The sequence below is a fragment of the Pavona decussata genome, unplaced genomic scaffold, assembly GCF_977016875.1.
Source record: "Pavona decussata unplaced genomic scaffold, jaPavDecu1.1 SCAFFOLD_254, whole genome shotgun sequence".
Classification (NCBI taxonomy): Eukaryota; Metazoa; Cnidaria; class Anthozoa; order Scleractinia; family Agariciidae; genus Pavona; species Pavona decussata.
In genome coordinates this window covers 5,963,484-5,982,439 of record NW_028145657.1, presented here as the reverse complement: position 1 = coordinate 5,982,439, position 18,956 = coordinate 5,963,484, and the positions used below count along the sequence as shown (strand labels likewise).

Sequence of the window (18,956 nt, the reverse complement as noted above, 5' to 3'; positions counted from 1 at the left end):
GCGAAATAAAGTTGATTACGCATTGCTATACGAGGCGAGTTTTTTTATGTATAATTTTAATTGACTAATTTTAATTTGTATTTATTTTATGGCGAAATCATAAAACTAAACTAAGACTTACTTCAAGAATGACAAAACCCATTTATACCCCAGGCCTCGGTTGTTCAAAGGTCGGATACCTTTATCCGCTGGATAAGGCACTCTTCAGCGTCTAAAATATACTTCACGTTAAATGTTGTCCAAGGTTTTCGTACACTCCCCAACTAAGCTGTGGTTAGTGTGTGGATATGCGCTTGTGCACGAGGAAATAATGACATCTTTGCACAGATTGAAACTGTCGGATAGTGACTTATCCACTGGATAAAGTTATCCGGCCTTTGAACAACTGGGGCCAGAATAGAGAAAAAGACAGACAGATAAATATTATGTCGAGTAAAGTTTCTTGTCGCAGGAAACAGCTTGCTTAATCAGTTGTGCTTTGAATAACAGGGCGGCGAAAGATCCCACCGTGTTTTTGTACTGTCGGCATGTTGTACCCGAGGAATGTTAAAAAAAAATGCTGCATGGCTAGAAAATCAGCCAGAATTGTTATTATTCTAATAATTACACATGTATACATACTAATAGCTACTGGAAAACGCTTGTACGCGTTTCCAAATTTTTAACTTTGGATGTTATTTTTTTGGGTCCTTTTTAGATCATCTTAGTATTATTCTCGGCGTGTCTGGAGCGTGTGTCTTTCTTATCATCATTTTCACTCTTCTGATTTGTGCAAGAAGACGCGCTAAAGAACAAGAGAATATTTATACAAAGTGGATTATCAACTTCAAGGAGATCGCACCGTCAGACGATGCTGAAGACGGCCCCATGATGCTTAGCAACCATCACCAGGTTAGCTGAGATTTTTGTAGTGCAAATGGTTTTGTCAAAAAATTGTCACCCCTCCCTAGTGCAAAATACCGTCGACTACTTACCAAGAACTTTTGTAGAAGTTTACTTTGTGAGTTGAGAATTTTTCGTATTCTTCTGAAGTCAATTTTTGCAACTAGGGATCACAGATATTGACTGTTAGAAAGGCTAATTTTTGCCATTTCCCATTGAGAGGAAACATTGACTAACACTGTTTTTTGAGTTGCAGTTATGCTACGATGGCGCTTAAAAGAAGTTTCGATTGACTGCTTCAGTGTCCGAAGGCGATTCAGTTGACTCGCCACTCCCGTAAGGGGACTGACGCCAAAATAAAATCATAGGTTAGGGGTGGGTTCTTTTGGAACTATTTCGGTTATTCTTAATTCGGCCCAGGAAGTATAAAAATTCGCACAAGAATGGGTAACAGTCTTAAGAATCAATTCATCTGCTCAAGCGCGTTTGTCAATAGACATGGCGGAACAAAGCGAACTTCACACTGCCTGTAATTGCAACTTTGCGGCTATTTTCACAATATGTGACTTGTAAATACACACAAAAGAAAGGGAAGATGAAGACGAAGAATTGTTTGTCCTTCTAACACCTCACGACTTTGCGAAGCACAAGCAAGCTTGAATTCAAGGGTTTGTGGAGGAGATCACTGGCGGACCGTGCACGATTTTCCCGCCAAAACTTTCCCCAAAGAATGGCTATTGTCAAGCGTGTTCGGAGGAAACCATATTCTGTTTATTCTCGGGTCATTTTTCTATCGCAAACAGAATGAAGGGAATACTAATACGTTCAATCCAAAAACAAAGTCGATTTAAAAAAAACCACGATTACCGAATACTCTTGCCTGTTCCGAATAGTTCCATGCGGCGAACACGTCCCAAGTCGCAGGCAGCTAACTGGCAGTTCTTCATGACGTGAATTCGTTATATAACCGTAGAGGTGAAGAGCTTGAAGAAAAATGTATACAAAATTCACACATTTGAACTGTGGATGAAAGAAATAAGAGACCATTGCATTTATGTATGCTACTAAAGCAGGTGCCAAACAGGGAAAACCTTCAATTTCGTACATAACTATCTATAGTCTCTTATTTCTTTACTCTATTTGCCTTATCGAAGAATTTTAGCAAGTTAGATTATAAGTACAGAGTAACCGATAAATTTACATCATGCATCCAAAGAACAGCGTTGTTGCCGTTTCACGTAACAGATTGACGATTTTTTTCATTTTTCAGGGTTATAACCAAGGCTCCGTGGTTAGTGTTCTGCCATCCTCGTCCTCTGCGAGGCTGCTTCATACTGGTGGATTTTTACAGTGGAGGATATTTAAAGGAACTTATAGTGTAAGGAGAATGTTATAGTCTTTTTTTTCACTGGAGTACTCGCAGATAACGCGTAGATTTGTTGGCCTTTTCTGACCGTATCCCATGATTTCCAACGAAACACGAAGAAGAATTCAACTAGCTAGAAATCCTACCACGCAGCTCAGTTTCTGTAATATTTGTATCCAAGCGTGCTGTCTTAAGTTGAAATTAGTTGTTGGCTAAAGGTTTGTCGCCAAACAAGAATACACTGTATAGGACTAAGTAAAGCTCAGACTAGTTCGCTCTAGATCTTTTGATTCTTATTCTCCAGGGTAAAAGTGTTTTCGTCAAAAGAGTTTGTGGCGGTACGTCGCACTTGACAGACAATATGAAGACAGAGATACGCCAGGTAATCATTAATATTTTATTCAAGGAACCGTCCCGAACAGGAGTCGAGTCCACGACTTTACGCCCACAGATTTTCACACTTGCGCGTATCACCTTTGACAGTCAACGCGTCACGTGCTTAACCGGTGATCGAGCCTCGACACGATGAAGCTGATCGACCATAAACGCTTAGTCGTTGTCTCTTCGACACTTATGCACAAAATATGAGTGTGACGTTTGCCGGTGACTTGTTTGTTATTACTGTCCCTTATACATTAGTCAACTTCCTGTCGAGTTGCATTGAACCTCATTATGAAACCGAGACTTAACGTATAGTTTTTAGTTAGTTATTCCTAATTTTCATATGAAAATCTTTGCACGGGGTCTCGCTTTCATAATGAGGCTCAAAGCAATTTGGAAATGGCCTGTTCTCTTTCCGTATTACAGGCCTGCGAGATTCGGCACGCAGTCAATTTAAATCCATATATGGGAGTGTGCGCTGAGTTCCCGGATGTGTACATCGTGTCTGAGTACTGTGCTAAAGGAAGCCTTCAGGTAATTACGAGCCTTCGGAATGGCGTTTACCGAGAGATCATCATTTTGTCCCATGCCCCATTCACACCAAGGACTAAACACATTTAAAAACTGTTTAGTTAAACACGTATTAAAATTGTTTCCTTCATAAAAGCTGCTTTCGGATTTTTGTCGACTACAGATTTAGCACAATTGAAAGCATGAGTTAAATTTTCTTGAATCCTATATCAAAGCCAATGATTCAGCTTTCTGTTACCAATTTTCATTTCTTTAAACCTATGCCCCGTTCACACCAAGACTTAAAAACGCTTAAAAGCTGTTTAGTTAAACATAGTTTAAAATTGTTTCCTTCGTAAAAGCTGCCTCGCATTTTTTCGAGTACAGATTTAGCACAAATGAAAGCATTAAGTTAAGGTTTACTTAAATCCTGTGTCAAAGCCAATGGTTCAGCTTTCTGTTGCCAATTTTCATTTTGCTAAACCTAGTTTAATTGAACATGTTTTGTTGGTGTGATTGGGGCTTTAGTTTTACATAGCAGCAATGAACATCATTTTTGTTCTGTTTATGATTCTTTTTTGTGATTCAAATAAATTAAGGTAGTACGCCATGAACAAATTTTGTTTCCTAAACTTTTTTCAATGGTGGGCGACTTCAAGCAAGGTTAGCGGGAGGGGGATTCAACTTTCAAAGTTGTTTGGGTGCAGCATAGCAGTTGCTGTGCACATTAAGTCTCAGTGATTTCACTCAGTAAAGTACGAAAAAAGTGAAAACAGCATCTTCCCGGAACATTTCTCCTTGACCGACCTTTCTTGATCGACTTAGCCTCCCTTGCAGACGCTCTTTTGGCTCGTCACGCAATATTTCCTCTTCTCGTTGAGGAGGAAAGATTGCGTGACGAGCCAAAAGAGCCTCTGCGAGGGAGGCTTATGACCGACGAAGTTATTCTCTCCACAGGACATCTTATTAAATGATGCTTTTAAACTGGATTGGAACTTCAGGATGTCATTTTGCTTAGACATTGCACGAGTAAGTAAATCGTTTAACCGCGCGAAAAACGCGCTGAATGGAAGGGAGGGAAGGGAGGCAGGGGCATATTGCGATTCAGTGGTGTATCGAAGGGAGACCCCAGGAGTCTAGATTTTGGGACTCAAACCCGGTCGGGCCACTTGGCGGGAGGCGAGTGCAGTCACTACTGCACTATCCTGTTCCTATTAAGTTTTCATACACTGGCGGTTAGCGACAATTATAAAGTCCGTTGGTAAAGCCTAACTACTGATACAATAGAGTCACAATAGTACAGAACAACTCAATGCCGGTGATTTTTTTCTAATTTTTTATTTTTTATAAGGGTATGGAGGAACTACACAAAACGTCAGTGAACTGCCATGGCAACTTAAAATCCACCAACGTCTTGATTGACAGTTATTGGATTTGTAAGGTGGCTGATCATGGACTGCACAGCTTTCGAGAAAACAAGTTATTAGCAGAAGAATCACCACAGGCACAATCCGGTGAAGTTTTTTATATATATAGTGTGGTTAAACATTGTCTAGAAGTGTCTCTCCGATTGTTATGGTTAAAAAGCAGAAAGTTTAGAACTTGAACAGTGCGATTCAGTTGTGTGGCAGAGAGGCCAGATTTCCGTATTGGTCCGGCGCAAGCCCGGGGGAACCCCACGGAATTTCTGGTAGGGGTGCGCCGTGGTCTAGAAAACCCGAGCACTATTTCAGACCAAAAATATGTCCTTTTCCAATAGTCCATTTCAGACCTGCATGGGCCCGGTCACTTGCATAAAACATCTAAAGATGAGTGCAAGTTTTCTGCAACCATTTCAGCGTTCCCAAGGATTTTCTTAAGCACTATTCTTCGGCTGAAGGCGGTTAACTGAGGAAAGATTTGTCGTGTTCTACGACGAATGCGACATTTGCATGACGAGACAAGCAAAGCCACGGATATTTGTGGTAGTGACGATACATTTCAGATCATTTTCCATTCCCACCGCTAGTAGCTCTTAGTTTAATTTATTCAACCAAGCAAAATAAGCTGTTTGCAAGTTGCTGTGAACCTCGTTACAAAAGCGAAGCTAAGTGCAAAGCTTTTCACACAAAAAAATGTTTTGTTTGCATATAAATGAGAACCAATTTTCATAATAAAATCTTTGCTCTTATCCTCGCTTTTACAATGAGGTTCAAAGCAACTCGGAAACGTACTATTACTAAAGGCTTCCTTTTATGAACAGCTCTGCTTTGGACTGCGCCTGAGCATTTGCGTATTACCGCTGGTAATGGAAGGTCCCAGCTGGGTGATGTTTACAGCTATGCGATCATACTACAAGAGATCGCACTCAGAGAGAAGCCTTTCTCCACCTCGCTTCTCAGCCCCAAGGGTGAGTGTACTGCTATTTTTACAAACTATGACGGGTTTAAGCGATCCTTTCGAATTTTGAATGTCTCACAAACGTTAATTGGTACTGATAGAATCACGGCGGCAATCTCTGTGACTGTGTTGAAAAGAATTTGTCGCGTTTCATCATTATCCAAGAGTCCATGGCAGGCGGTGCACAAGGCAGTTTTTTGTTGCGTAATGTTTATACTTAAGTTTGCTCTGAAATGAACATATACGCAGTTCTTTCGTTCTTTTCTTTCTTTCTTTCCTCCTTTTTTTTTTTTCAATGGCTGAAACCGTTGCGAAAAGTAGAAGTCGGTTCTACTTTGTTCAACGGTGACTGCAACAAAAAAATTGCAAGACACGCTCACTTCAGGGCATGATATACTACACAACGCCGTTAATTCGTTGGCTTGTGTCGTAGTGGCGCAACAAAATTGCAAAACAAGTTGCAAATTTGATAGTGTAACACTGTGTACCTTTATGCTAAGCCTTGGAGTCAACCCTTTCCCAAGTAGACTTTTTTTTTTTTAGAAAAAGTCTCATCAGGCGAAAGGGTTGACTTCAGCAAGTGAATAATACAGATATAGAGGCTGCTGATCAAGTACTTTTGTTTTAGCAAATTTTGGAAACACACACCACTTGGGTGGTGGAAAGGGAAGTTCGTGTTCAGTAAACAGCCTCAATGACAAACTGTCAAAATCAAGATCAGTAATCTTGTGAATTGTGACTGACCTAGACTTCCGTTTTAAACGTTTTCGTTTAGGAATGACGTTCTTCGGCAGCAAACTATGTTTTACTTTGTTTCAGAAATTCTCTATTACGTCCGCAAAGGGATCACACCGCACTGCAGGCCCCAGGTCCCTCCGGATAGTGCGCCGGGGGCATACATGGACCTTATGAAGATGTGCTGGGAGGAGAGCCCCGAAAGAAGACCCACATTCTGCGGGATCCTTAAGCTCCTAAAGAAAATCAACAATGGAAAGTAAGGAACTGACAGTCCATTTTTTAATTCATTCATGTAGTATTTTAAAAATATATTTTTATTAACCAAGAGACGAGCCTCAATACAGTATAATAAATATGCGTTATTGACCAAGCGTGAGGTCAAGATGGCTGGATATTGGCCAAGTTCTTTTTTTTGCGTTTTTATGGACCGAGACGAAGTCGAGGTCCATAAAAACGCGAAGAAAGAACGAGACCAATATCCAGCCATCTTGACCGAACAAGCTTGGTCAATAAAGGATTTATTATATGGCTTTACCATCAAGTTAAAACTACAACAACAAAACAAAACACGGCATGAAACTGCTCTACTCGGAAAGAAATTCTTCATAGCCGGCCGGAGCAAGATTTATTTTCAGTGCGAAAAATTTAGATTCTCGCAAGAGCGGGAAGATTTGAATAGAATCCGGCAAACTCGCCATTTTCAGCCGATCGCGCGGTGGCGTAAATAATAAACATTTTTACACAGTCTTCGGCCTCCAATCATTAATTCTTGAATGAAACAATAAGTTTTGAGATTATATGCAAACATAAGCCGAAAAAAAGAGCAGGTAAATCAGAAAACTGGGCGAAACTTTGACAAGATTTTGTTGTTTACAACAAGCAAGACGCGGCTAAATTAAAAACGTGAGCTTCTTCGGCGAACTTAAAAAAAATACTTTTCTGAACGGTGAGGGTAAAAGGCGGAAAGAGTTTGCGGAATGGTATGTGGAATGGCGTGCGGAAAGGCATAATTCCCGGCATAGTAAATCGAACCCAATCGAACTAAATTTCAATCGAACTCAATCGAACTCAATCCGTGGATTGAGTTCGATTGAGTTCGGCAATCGAACGAAATCGAACTCACCGAAAAGAAAAAAAAAAAAATCAATCGAACCCAATCGAACGTTCGATTTTCAAACTCGTGATTTGTGTAAAACAGGCTTTGAAAATCCCTAACCAGATCTTGGAAGCTCGAGTTACTTCAGTCCGGAGTGTAGCGCACGTGTTTTTCGTAAACGAAGAAATTACGTAGAAATGGCTTAAGATACGCTGTGGATTGTAAGCTTCAAATGAGTAGTAAAAAGGCTACCAGGAATGCCGCTTTGACGTCAAGAATGGCGAAGTTTTCAAGGTTTTAAAGAAAATAGGCGAGAAAGGCCGTGCATTCCGAATTGCAAACGAGCGTGGACGGTCAACGGAACTGGTTGCTTCCCTGTGGCCTGTAAATGCTTCCATAATTTGGTAAGTGAAGATGTTCGTAGAGGATTCAATAGATCCGGGAACAGATCCAACCGAAATAAATCGGGAATGTATTAATTTGCCTCAAGTAGTTAATATTGTGCAACCCTTATGAAAAACAGGGGAAGTAAAATTTATGCATACTTTTCACCTTTAGCAGAGTCTGTGGGCCACCAATTAAATTGTGTTCGATTGGGTTCGGTCTCCGAACTCAATCGAACACAATCAGATGGATTGAGTTCGATTGAGTTCGATTTGTTCGATTGAATTCGATTTGTTCGGAAATCGAACTCACTGAAAGTCTGGTCTTCGATTTCGTTCGATTGCCGAACTCAATCGAACTAAATCCACGGATTGAGTTCGATTGAGTTCGATTGAGTTCGATTTTCGAACGTTCGATTTACTATGCCGGGTTATGCGAAATACGATTTACGCGGTATATAAATTAACTGAAGAGCGCGTCATGTTTTCGCGCCAATTTTATAAGGGCAGCAGCTTTTTTGATGCCGCGGACCCTTGCTCAATATTAACAACAATTCGAGGATTTGATCGTCTGATTGTTGATTTGGAAGAAGTGAGGGTAAAGAAAACGATGAAAACTGTTTATAGTTTTTGCATTCAAGAAACTATGAGTAAATCCGTAGTAAATTAAATTTCCTGTTTACTTTACTCCATGCGACTTCGGTAGACAAAAATAACGTGGCAGCGTGAAGTCTTCTCAGGACAAAGATTGATCCTTTACCGAGGGCAAATAATAAACTTTTTTTTCTTTTTTTTTAAACGCTCGGTGAAAGATCAATTCTCATACCCTGTATCCTCGCTGATTCATTTATCATGAGCGGGAAAATGAACAACAATTTGACCAAAATGCATTTGTGATAAGAATAGTTTCACAACCTTTGAAACAACCAGTGTCGATAATTAGACACCATACTTGTCATCTGCTTTTTTGCTCTAGGGCTTTTTCGCTTTTAAATCTCATTTTAGGTCGGGTCGTCTGGCACTGAAAGACCTTAGTTAAAGACGGATATGTTTAGTTCGATAACGCGTAACTGAACTATAGCTACCTGAATCGCCGTATTAAATAGCTAGGTAGCTAGCTCAGCAGCTCAACAGGGACTTGCGCACTCGTCGCTCGACGAAAATGTAAGGTGAGAAAAAGTAGAACATATTTTTCCCATGAGTTATACAAATTGTAACCGTCAAAGAGTCTGATAAAATGACCGAGTTTAAATATAAAATTTCTCACATAATAGTTTTGGCCTTGGACCGATGTTATTTCTCCAGTCTGGTGTTGCTTTTTGTCTAGGCTACTCGCTGCCACGTTCTTTTTGCCAACTAGAATCTTAATTTATTCTTAGTTCCTTGAATGCGAAACTTCATCGATTTCTTCACTGTCACTTCCTAACCAGCGATCAGACATGTTCTATCCCAGGCGTATATTTTCTAATCCTAGATCTGTTGTTTGGTTGTTTTATAGTCCGCAACATCGAAAAAACTGCTGCTCTTATAAAATTGGCGCGAAAACAGGATGCGCTCTTCAGTTAATTTATTTCCCGCGTAAATCGTATTTCGCATAATTATACCATTCCGCACGCCATTCCACATACCATTCCGCAAACTCTTTCCGCCTTTTACCCTCACCGTTTTCTGAACCGGTGAGGGTAAAAGACGGAATGAGTTTGCGGAATGGAATGTGGAATGACGTGCGGAATGGCATAATTATGCACAATACGAGTTGCGGAATGACATAATTATGCCAGATACGATTTATGCATAATGACTCACGGAAATACATTAAACTGAAAAAGCGCGCCTTTTTTTGGGCGCCAATTTGCAAATACAGCCTTTTTGTAACCATTTCAACCGAAGAATGCATCACAAAAACCCAAACAATGGTATCTTCGAATTCAAACCTTTTTCCTTCGATTCTCATCGCATAGCCGATGATGCAACATAGTAGACTGTTCACAGCCCCCCTATTTTTCCGTGGGATTCACCAGACCGGTACGCTTCGGTATAAGCGAGCGCGATCTGGGGAGAGTGTCTAAACTACCGAGGGGAGGGGAGCGGAGTTGGGAGGCGGCGGGAAAAATAATTTGAAAATTTGTTACATCAAGATCCTTCCTTCGAAAATAAAAAACCGAAATCTACACGTCAAAATACGGGGAAAGAGTTCTGCGGTATAGATTGCGGTTAAATTTTTATTTTCGTTTTCATTTATTTATTTATTTATTTTTTGCGTGTGTGTGTGTGTTTGGCTGTGTATGATAAATTGATTAATATAAAACGTAAAACAACGGAAATGAGCATGACCGACCCACAACACATTCGTCATAACCAGATAAATCCTCGACAAGTGACATAAATCGTTTCAAAAATAAACAGAGGCGGTTCTTTACTCACGTCTTTTTCCTGCGAGGCGCTGTGAAAGCTTGAAACATGTCAAGTTTAACCAGCATTCGATTGAGTTGTATACATCTCCCGTAATGGCGGACGACTCGTGTGGAATTACGTAAATAAACAAGCCGCCTCTTTAATGCAAATGTATTACAAATCTTGTGTTCACTCGCGAACGATAAAAATCCACGAGCTGCTATGTTGCATCAACGGCTATGCGATGAGAATCGAAGGAAAAAGGTTTGAATTCGAAGATACCATTGTTTGGGTTTTTGTGATGCATTCTTCGGTTGAAATGGTTACAAAAAGGCTGTATTTGCAAATTGGCGCCCAAAAAAAGGCGCGCTTTTTCAGTTTAATGTATTTCTGTGAGTCACTATGCATAAATCGTATCTGGCATAATTATGTCATTCCGCAACTCGTATTTTGCATAATTATGCCATTCCGCACGTCATTCCACATTCCATTCCGCAAACTCATTCCGCTTTTTACCCTCACCGTTTCTGAACTGCTTTAAACACTAACCGCAACTTCCACTATGCTATGATTTAAATACAGTCATTGCAAACCTAGAGAACTTATCAATTTGGCACTCGACTTGAGACAATAAGTTTTTCAAAATCAATTCTATCTAAAATACTACACGCAGAGCAACTCACCGGTTCAACTCACATTCATTGTAGCTGAAACAAAATTTTCACTTCACCAGGACGATTCCATTCTCTTTCCTTTCCTTTAGGAAAATGTTGAGAGTTTACCGAACTTTTTAGTGAGCGTTTTCCCCCAACACAACGAGAAAATCGAAGAAAAGATTGCATTGTTGCTGGGATTAAACTTTCAATGCCAAGCGAACGGGCAACGGGTAATCCCGAGCGGGCAAGATAACTCCATCTTGCCCGCTCGGGTAGCCAATCACAGCGCAGAATTTGACTCATCTTGCCCGCTCGCGGAGCCAGCCATATAATAAGAAGGCTTACTGTCCTCCACTGATTTGAAGGCTTACTGTCTTTCAAGTTTACTGTCCTCCTATGCGAGCATTTTCCCGAATTCAAATTCAATCAGGAAACAGAGGTTATAGAAGAGCCACTCTTTGGATTTAAATCCCGTATTTTAACGAAACTGAATTGATGACAGAAAGTTGTTGTTTAGCCTGCGTAGCTGGCGGTTTTGGTGGGCGGGAAAGCCGTGCCAAAACAAGTGGTGCAACTGCGGGGAAAATGGGGCGGGAGCCACGACAGACAGTCGCGGCGAAGCCGCATCAACGAGCGGGTTTCTCGTTGCTCTCGCCCCATTTCCCCGCGGCTTCGCCACGCGTTTTGGGCCTCGTGCTCGGCTTTCTGGCGAGCCCACCAACAAAAACCGCCAGCTACGCAGGCTAGTTGTTGTTATACATCGTACCACTAGTAGTAATTTGCTATAATTATATTTAGAGTTACGTTTTCTCTTGAACGAGCATTTTAGCCGAAAGTAAGGAGAATTATAGAGAGGAAGCAAAAACATATTGTGTAAAAGCCAGGCCGAGTGTAATGTGCCTTTACCTAGCTGTGTCATCCAATACGACTTTCAAAACTAGAATCACTGAAAAATAAAGGAAGGATGTTTCTTCCTTTTTTTTTTTTTTGGTTTTTTGTTTGTTTTTTGTTTTGGGTGTGCCCCTCCCCGCCTCAAATAAAACTGTGTTTGAGGAGATGGGGTCTTCCTGTTGACTGATGCATTACTTTCGTTAATTTCTTCTCGCTTGAATTTGACAGGACCATCTCCGTGATAGACAACATGCTTTCTATGATGGAAAAATACACTAATAATTTGGAATCCCTCGTAAATGAACGAACACGGCAACTAGAGAGCGAAAAATCCAAGACGGACGAACTCCTCCACAAGATGCTTCCAAGGTGAGATGACTTTTGCTATTTTACGATCACCGGTCTAGTCTATACGGACTTATAAGCAATGAAGACGGCAACGGAAACGAAGAATGTCACTTGAAAATATAACTTCATTTCATTTGTGCTGCGTCGCGAGTTTTTCAACTCATTCAACTTGTGCAATAACGGCGAGATAACCAGGAACCCAACTGGTAGGCGTAGCGTTCTAGTTGAGTGAGAGATTTGAAAATTCACTGTCGTGTGCCCACGTTCTCCACAAACCCGCATTTTTGCATTTTTTTTTTTTTGACTTAGGAGTATCGCGGACAGCTTGAAAGCAGGACTTGAAGTGAAAGCGGAACAATATGACAACGTGACAATATTTTATAGTGATATCACTGAATTCTCGAACATTACCTCTGTCAGCTCCCCGATACAGGTAAAAACTAAATACTTTTGACATTGAAAATATGTAACTAAAGGTCAATTTTTTTTTTTATGTGGGCAGGTGGGAATGGTTGGTTGGTTGATAAGCTGATTGACCTTTTTTCTGAATGGCTGGTTGTTTGGTTAACTGGAAACAATGTTAATTGAAGGATCAAACTAGTACCAGCTATTAATTGATTGATTGATTGATTGATTGATTGATTGATTGATTGATTGATTGGTTGATTGACTGATTGACTGATTGATTGATCGATCGATTAATTGATTGATTGATTGATTGATTGATTGCGTGACAGATTACTTGAATGACTGACTGACTGACTGACTGATTGATTGATTGATTGATTGATTGATTGATTGATTTGTTGGGTGGTTGGTTGGTTGTCTGACTGATTACTTGAATGACTGATTGATTGATTGATTGATTGATTGATTGATTGATTGATTTGTTGGTTGGTTGGTTGGTTGATTGGTTGATTGTCTGACTGATTACTTGAATGACTGATTGATTATTTAATATATTGATTGATTGATTGATTGATTGATTGATTGATTGATTGATTGATTGATTGATTGATTGATTGATTGATTGATTGATTGATTGATTGATTGACTGAACGATCGTTATTTCCACGCAGGTAATCAACCTACTGAATGACCTACATTCTTTGTACGACACAGTGATGACTCGATATGATGTATACAAGGTAACGTAAAATCTCCATTCAGAGAAAACAGTTCACGACTTTTTCCATTGAACAAGTTGTTCAGTGGTTTTTTTGTTGTTGTTGCTTGTTTGCAGTAATAGAGTATCTCTGAAACGATATTGCTTTTTTTTTTTGTCAGGTTGAAACAAGCAGTGATTCGTACTTAGTTGTATCTGGCTTACCTGAGCGGAATGGTAATAGACACGCAGAGCAGATAGCAAGTATGTCTTTGCGTCTGGTAGCGTACCTAAAGGACTTTAAAATCAGCCACCTGAAAGGGATGACATTGCAGTTTAGGATTGGTATTCATTCCGGTAAGCGAATAACACGATTTCGTCTAAGTACTTGCCCGTAGAGTCTGTTTGTGCAAAGACGAATATGATTGGTACAGTTCGATATTTATTATTCGTTATTTTTCTCGACCTTTTTGTTTTTCTTTGGAAATGAATCCAAGTGTTTTTGATTGTGGAAACTGTTTTAACATTTTTCTTGCTGTTATCTTCTGCTTGCAATTTAATGAAAATCCAAATGCATCCGAAGACTATCGCAACTTGAGCATTTGCCAAAAAAAACGCCTGAAATAAGATTTAGGCTTAATTGAACGGGATTTGAATCAATGACCTATGTGATACTGGTGCAGTACTTTATCATCTTACCATGGCTGCATGTTAATCTTGTGCGCACGTAATACCGGTGAAGGATGAAATGTTGACATAGATTTCCGTCTGTCCATTGTGATAGAGCGGTTTTCTATTAAATGTCGTGAAAACAAAACCAAAGTAAGTTACTCTTGCAAATCGCACGTCGGGTGCCATAAGCAACAAAATGCATGAAACCGGGGTAAACGTCGGGAAAAAACGTGCGAACAAATGACGAGTTTGGGTTTTTGGGTTTGGGTTTTACTTCTCATTGCTTGAGAAAGTAGCGCGAGTTTTTTCAACCAATCACAGCAAACGCAAATTACTTTCGACATTTCGTCGCTTATTATTGAAAATTTACTACTCTATTAATCTCTTTCTCGCTGTTTCCCAATATCCCTTGGGTTGAAAGCTGTTTACCAACTGAACAAGTAGTGTAAAGCTTTGGTCATCTCTTGGTTCCAGGTCCCTGTGTGGCGGGAGTAGTGGGCCTTAAGAAGCCTCGTTATGACATATTTGGGGAAACAGTGAACATCGCTAAACACCTAGAGGAGACTTGCACGGGTATGTTGATTAACATAGTCAGAAAACGTTTTATTTAAAATTTTGACGACTCAATCAGACAGGAAAAACCGCGAATTAAGTTTTAACATTTTTGACCTGGCGTGCGGTATACGACAAACATGGTGTGCTAACGGTAAGTAATTACACTAATAACTGTGAAATGTGTCGTGTAGCTTGATACAGCCATAGAAAACAGCCTCCGTGAATCTTCATGCAACCTCGGTTAGCTTTCAATATTTTAAGAAACGTTTGACGGGTGTTTTGTTGTGTATGTTGCTCTCATTTCTTAGTTACGTATTTATTTTCTCGACCTCTGACCTGCAGCTCAAAAGATTCACATAAGTTCTTCATGTAAGCTAATCCTAGATGACTTGGGTGGCTTTCATCTGGAAGAGAGAGGCCCGGTTAATGTGAAGGTTAGTATCAGTCATAATGGTCAGTCGGTTGCAAGTTACTACCTCCCAGTTATTTATCAGAACGAATTATCAGTACAGTTATGGGCCCATGTTTGATGGACGAACTTATGTACGGACTCACTGACTGACTGACTGACTGACAGACAGACAGACAGACAGAGTGACTGAAAGACTGACAGACTGACCGAATGACTGACTGACTGACTGACTGACTGACTGATTAACTGACTGGCTGACAGACTGACTGACAGACTGATTGACAGACTGACTGACAGACTGACTGACAGACTGACTGACTGAATGAATGAAGGAAGGAAGGAAGGAAGGAAGGAAGGAAGGAAGGAAGGAAGGAAGGAAGGAAGGAAGGAAAGAACGAACGAACGAACGAAGGAAGGAAGGAACAAATGAACGGACGAACGAACGAATGACAAGCTGACTGACTGGATGGATGGATGGATGGATGAATGAATGAATGAGTGACTGATTGACTGACGACTGAATAGTTGACTGACTGACTGACTGGATAAATGAATGAATGAATGAATGAATGAATGAATAAATGACTGACTGACTGACTGACTGACTGACTGACTGACTGACTGACAGACTGACAGACTGACTGACTGACTGACTGACTGACAGTTTGGCAGGCAAGTCGTAGTATCACCTTAATCTAACGCACCTAAAACACAGTCCTTAACATTTCTTACCTCTGACTGACATTCCTTGACTACATTTCCCGTTTTATTCGATCATTTCAACCAAACCAAGCTTATTCAAGTTCTCTTTTTACAGGGGCTTGGCGAGACTACGACATTTTTTCTCACAGGGAAAGATCCCCAGGCAACAAGCAAATCCAGTCCACCGTAACTGCTCAATCAAATACGATGTTGGCTGAATCTAGCCTCGTTCCCAGTCTTCCTTGGCCTCAAATACAATGTGACGTCACTCGCCGAGCTTCCCTTCACCAGCGTCTAAAGGTCGGAATTGGTCTTCATCTCTAACCAAGAACAATAAAAATCAGGAAGCCTTAGGTCTAAAAGAGAACTCAAGCAGAACAGCACATAAATAGAGGATATAACATGGCCACGCGGAGATAATAGTTTATTATATAGGCATGAGTGTTTTACTGGAAAATACACTATTCGTAAAATTCATACGAGACTACCGATCCGGGGCGCAAGTAGCGTATTGTCCATATCCTCAGTAGTGAGGATACTGATATGGAGTTACCGATACTGACAGCGACGAAAGCCAATAAACAATGTTCAAATCCCGCGAATCAGATCAAATCATTATAGCGCTCAAATCACCTCAAAACATTACAGCGCTCAAATCGCGGGGTTTTGCCTTTCACTGCCAATTTAATGGATCGACTGATAATTTATTGTAGTAGGCTGTATGGTGTGTAACTGCGTAATTGTAATATTAAATAGCCATCGGGCTTGCTTTTTGGAAAATAATAATAATAATAATAATAATAATAATAATAATAATAATAATAATAATAAAAACACACACAGGTGCTTGAAGATATGAATTTTATTTTCTCACCGACTTGTTATATGAAATAATATTGTACTTACTCCCTGAGCTCGTTCGTAAATTATTGTTTTTTACCACTTGGAAATAAAATTCATATCTTTGCACCACCGTGTAATATCCTCTATGTAATTGTGTTATAAAATGGAGAGAAAAGATATAAAATAAACGTCGAGCTTCTAAATTCCAGAAGAGTTATTTTCCGCACGCGAACGGGTTCAATCGATTACTGTTCAACGGAAGTCTCAGTTCGCGAATGTCTTGTCCTAACCGAAGACTAATTTAGAAGCAAACAAACTGTAGATTGATCAGTTCAAAGCCTCAAATTCAACCAAAATTTTAATTCTGACACTAGCTTATACTATCCAGGAAGTGCCTTCACTCAGTATCTATTTCCCTTTGGAGGACTGAATTGGAGCCGATTGCATGTGACGTCATGGCGGCCATGTTGGTGGATAGAAACAATACAAATTTTTCTCCTCTGGGAGTTAACTTCCATTTTTATACAAACTATGTGAGCAAATTTTCTTTTGTTTTGGCACCAACATGGTGGCAATGCAATCCACCTATTGGGATCGGCTTTCGCTTATAAGATAGAGACGTAGTAAAGTAAAAGTTCTCGTCAAGGAAAAGAGGACAAGAGGAGATGGTTTTTCAAACCAGTTTCCGGTAAACAGAAGAAACACGACAAATCAATCCATATTTTTCGCGTTGGTCCATCGAGCAACATGCGCGGATTTCAAACTAGAAGCGGAAACGCGCACTAGACGCTGCCTCCTTCACAAGCTTTTCCAGCTGGGCGTGGAGTGCAATAAAGAAGGCCGAGCGCGGAGCGCGATCAGAATGACCTGGGAACGAGAACGGAACGCGAGCGGTGGGTGATGGGAAGGAGAAAATGGGAAGGGAAGGCTCTCCTTCCCATCTTCCCCTGCGCCCCCACTTTTCGCGGGTTTAAAATTTTAGTTCATTTTCTTTAATTCGGCGCGGACGACTGGGAACAAGGCAGAACTTAGACGTACTCATTTATACACGAACCGCAGAATCAACTGGGACTCTTCTGAGCGCTTTAGCTACAGGAAACTCTTGAATAATGCAACAGGACCACTAAATGACTTGCACAAACAGCAGTAAAGTAAAGCCGGAGCTTTGTGTAGATCAGGATCAGCAATATTGAATGAGCTATAGCTATAGCAGTGTTTGTTAAGAAGATGCTTGCCAATAGACTGAGGAGATTGGTCACAGTCATCCAACCGATATTTTGTTAGTAACAAAATCCAGCAAGAGCTAAAAATACAAGAGAGAGAACTGGGCTCATCCTCTGTGTAAAAACCTGTTACGCTTACGAGTGACGTAGAACAAAGAAAACAAAAAAGTCAAACAATAGATAGAACGAACATAATGGTCATAAAACAAATAAAAAACGTCACAGGTTTTTACACCGAGGTAAACCCGAAACCGCCTATTGTATGCATTTACACCAGTGCGTGGTCGAGCATAACAACCAATCTTCTTCTATTGGTAAGCATCCTCTTAACAAACACCGTAATGTCCCAAAAGACCTAAATAGATATTTTTCTGTCCTTGAGAAGTGCATGACATGATATATAAGTTTGATTGTTTAGTTTACGAAATGTTGCCAATTAGAGAGTTAACACCAACTCTCAATGTCCAATTGGACTCAATTCAAGCAAAACTATTTGCGTGACATTACATATTCAGATATTATACCAATTTTGGTCAACTATTTCTGACATTGACTTTATTTCAATTTATTCCGAACTTGATAACGGCGTCATGAAGACACCGAAACGTTGTTCGTTTTTATTGTTTATTTTCAATTAGCACTTTAAAGGGAGGGGTTCACATTTCAGCGCGTGTGGATGAATCTAAATGCTTTTTTCTCTTTCTTATCAACTTTATGGCCTAAAAAATCCCACTCACATGTACTTCAGTAATCACATTCTATAATTAGTCCAAGCAAAATGACTGATGACCTAAATTCACAGAAAATGCTGGTGGATTGTACTCATATTGTCGATATTGAATTTTATAGCGTTGAACCGTAGGATTTATTCCACGGTTGATGTGTTTACAGTTATTTGCATGCGAAATAACGCGCCCGCAATCAAATGAAAAAATTACCACCCGAGTTACCTACTCCCTTCCAAACGGTTCATAAACAACGAATTAAATAAAGCAGGTTTGGGTCATAGCGAGCAAAGGCGAAAAAGTATTTTGATTCATGGACATGCGCAAAACCGTGAACCCCTCCCTTCAGTAAACGCCGTATTGATTCCCTTGTTCATGACACAGCAGGCACCTAGTTCAATTGGCATAAGCAGGTCAAAACAGCCGCGAACTGTTATCCGTTTGGTCAAATCCCATTTTTTCGCCCCAGGTTTGTATCTTATTTCCCTTACTGTTTACACTTTGCAAATCGCCAAATATTCAAGTTTGTTTTTGGCAAAGCTTGGTAAAGCCAAGATTGTATACTTTATTATGCTAAAACAATGTAGTATTGTTAATTCTCGTAGCCCTAAAGCTATGTATGTTCGTATGTTAGGCAGAGAACTGAAAGAATAGAGCTGCATTTGGACAGGGAACAGAGTTTTGGGGTTTCGCTC

At 40.2% G+C, this 18,956-nt stretch overlaps 1 protein-coding gene across 4 annotated transcripts in view; it reads left to right on the top strand.

Moving 5' to 3' along the window:
• The window catches only part of LOC146456801 (atrial natriuretic peptide receptor 1-like), a 33,736-nt gene extending 17,339 nt beyond the window's left edge, over nt 1–16,397 (top strand). For all 4 annotated transcript variants that reach the window (XM_085092767.1, XM_085092768.1, XM_085092766.1 and 1 more), the window contains exons 8-22: nt 698–891; nt 2,153–2,260; nt 2,553–2,630; nt 3,056–3,163; nt 4,097–4,168; nt 4,491–4,653; nt 5,382–5,528; nt 6,338–6,512; nt 11,905–12,045; nt 12,334–12,457; nt 13,104–13,172; nt 13,312–13,486; nt 14,276–14,374; nt 14,699–14,790; nt 15,586–16,397. In XM_085092767.1, coding sequence (XP_084948893.1) covers nt 698–891; nt 2,153–2,260; nt 2,553–2,630; nt 3,056–3,163; nt 4,097–4,168; nt 4,491–4,653; nt 5,382–5,528; nt 6,338–6,512; nt 11,905–12,045; nt 12,334–12,457; nt 13,104–13,172; nt 13,312–13,486; nt 14,276–14,374; nt 14,699–14,790; nt 15,586–15,660 — 1,820 coding nt within the window. In that variant the 3' untranslated portion in view covers nt 15,661–16,397. The remainder of the gene's footprint in view (nt 1–697; nt 892–2,152; nt 2,261–2,552; nt 2,631–3,055; nt 3,164–4,096; nt 4,169–4,490; nt 4,654–5,381; nt 5,529–6,337; nt 6,513–11,904; nt 12,046–12,333; nt 12,458–13,103; nt 13,173–13,311; nt 13,487–14,275; nt 14,375–14,698; nt 14,791–15,585) is intronic.
• The last annotated feature ends 2,559 nt before the right edge of the window (nt 16,398–18,956 follow it).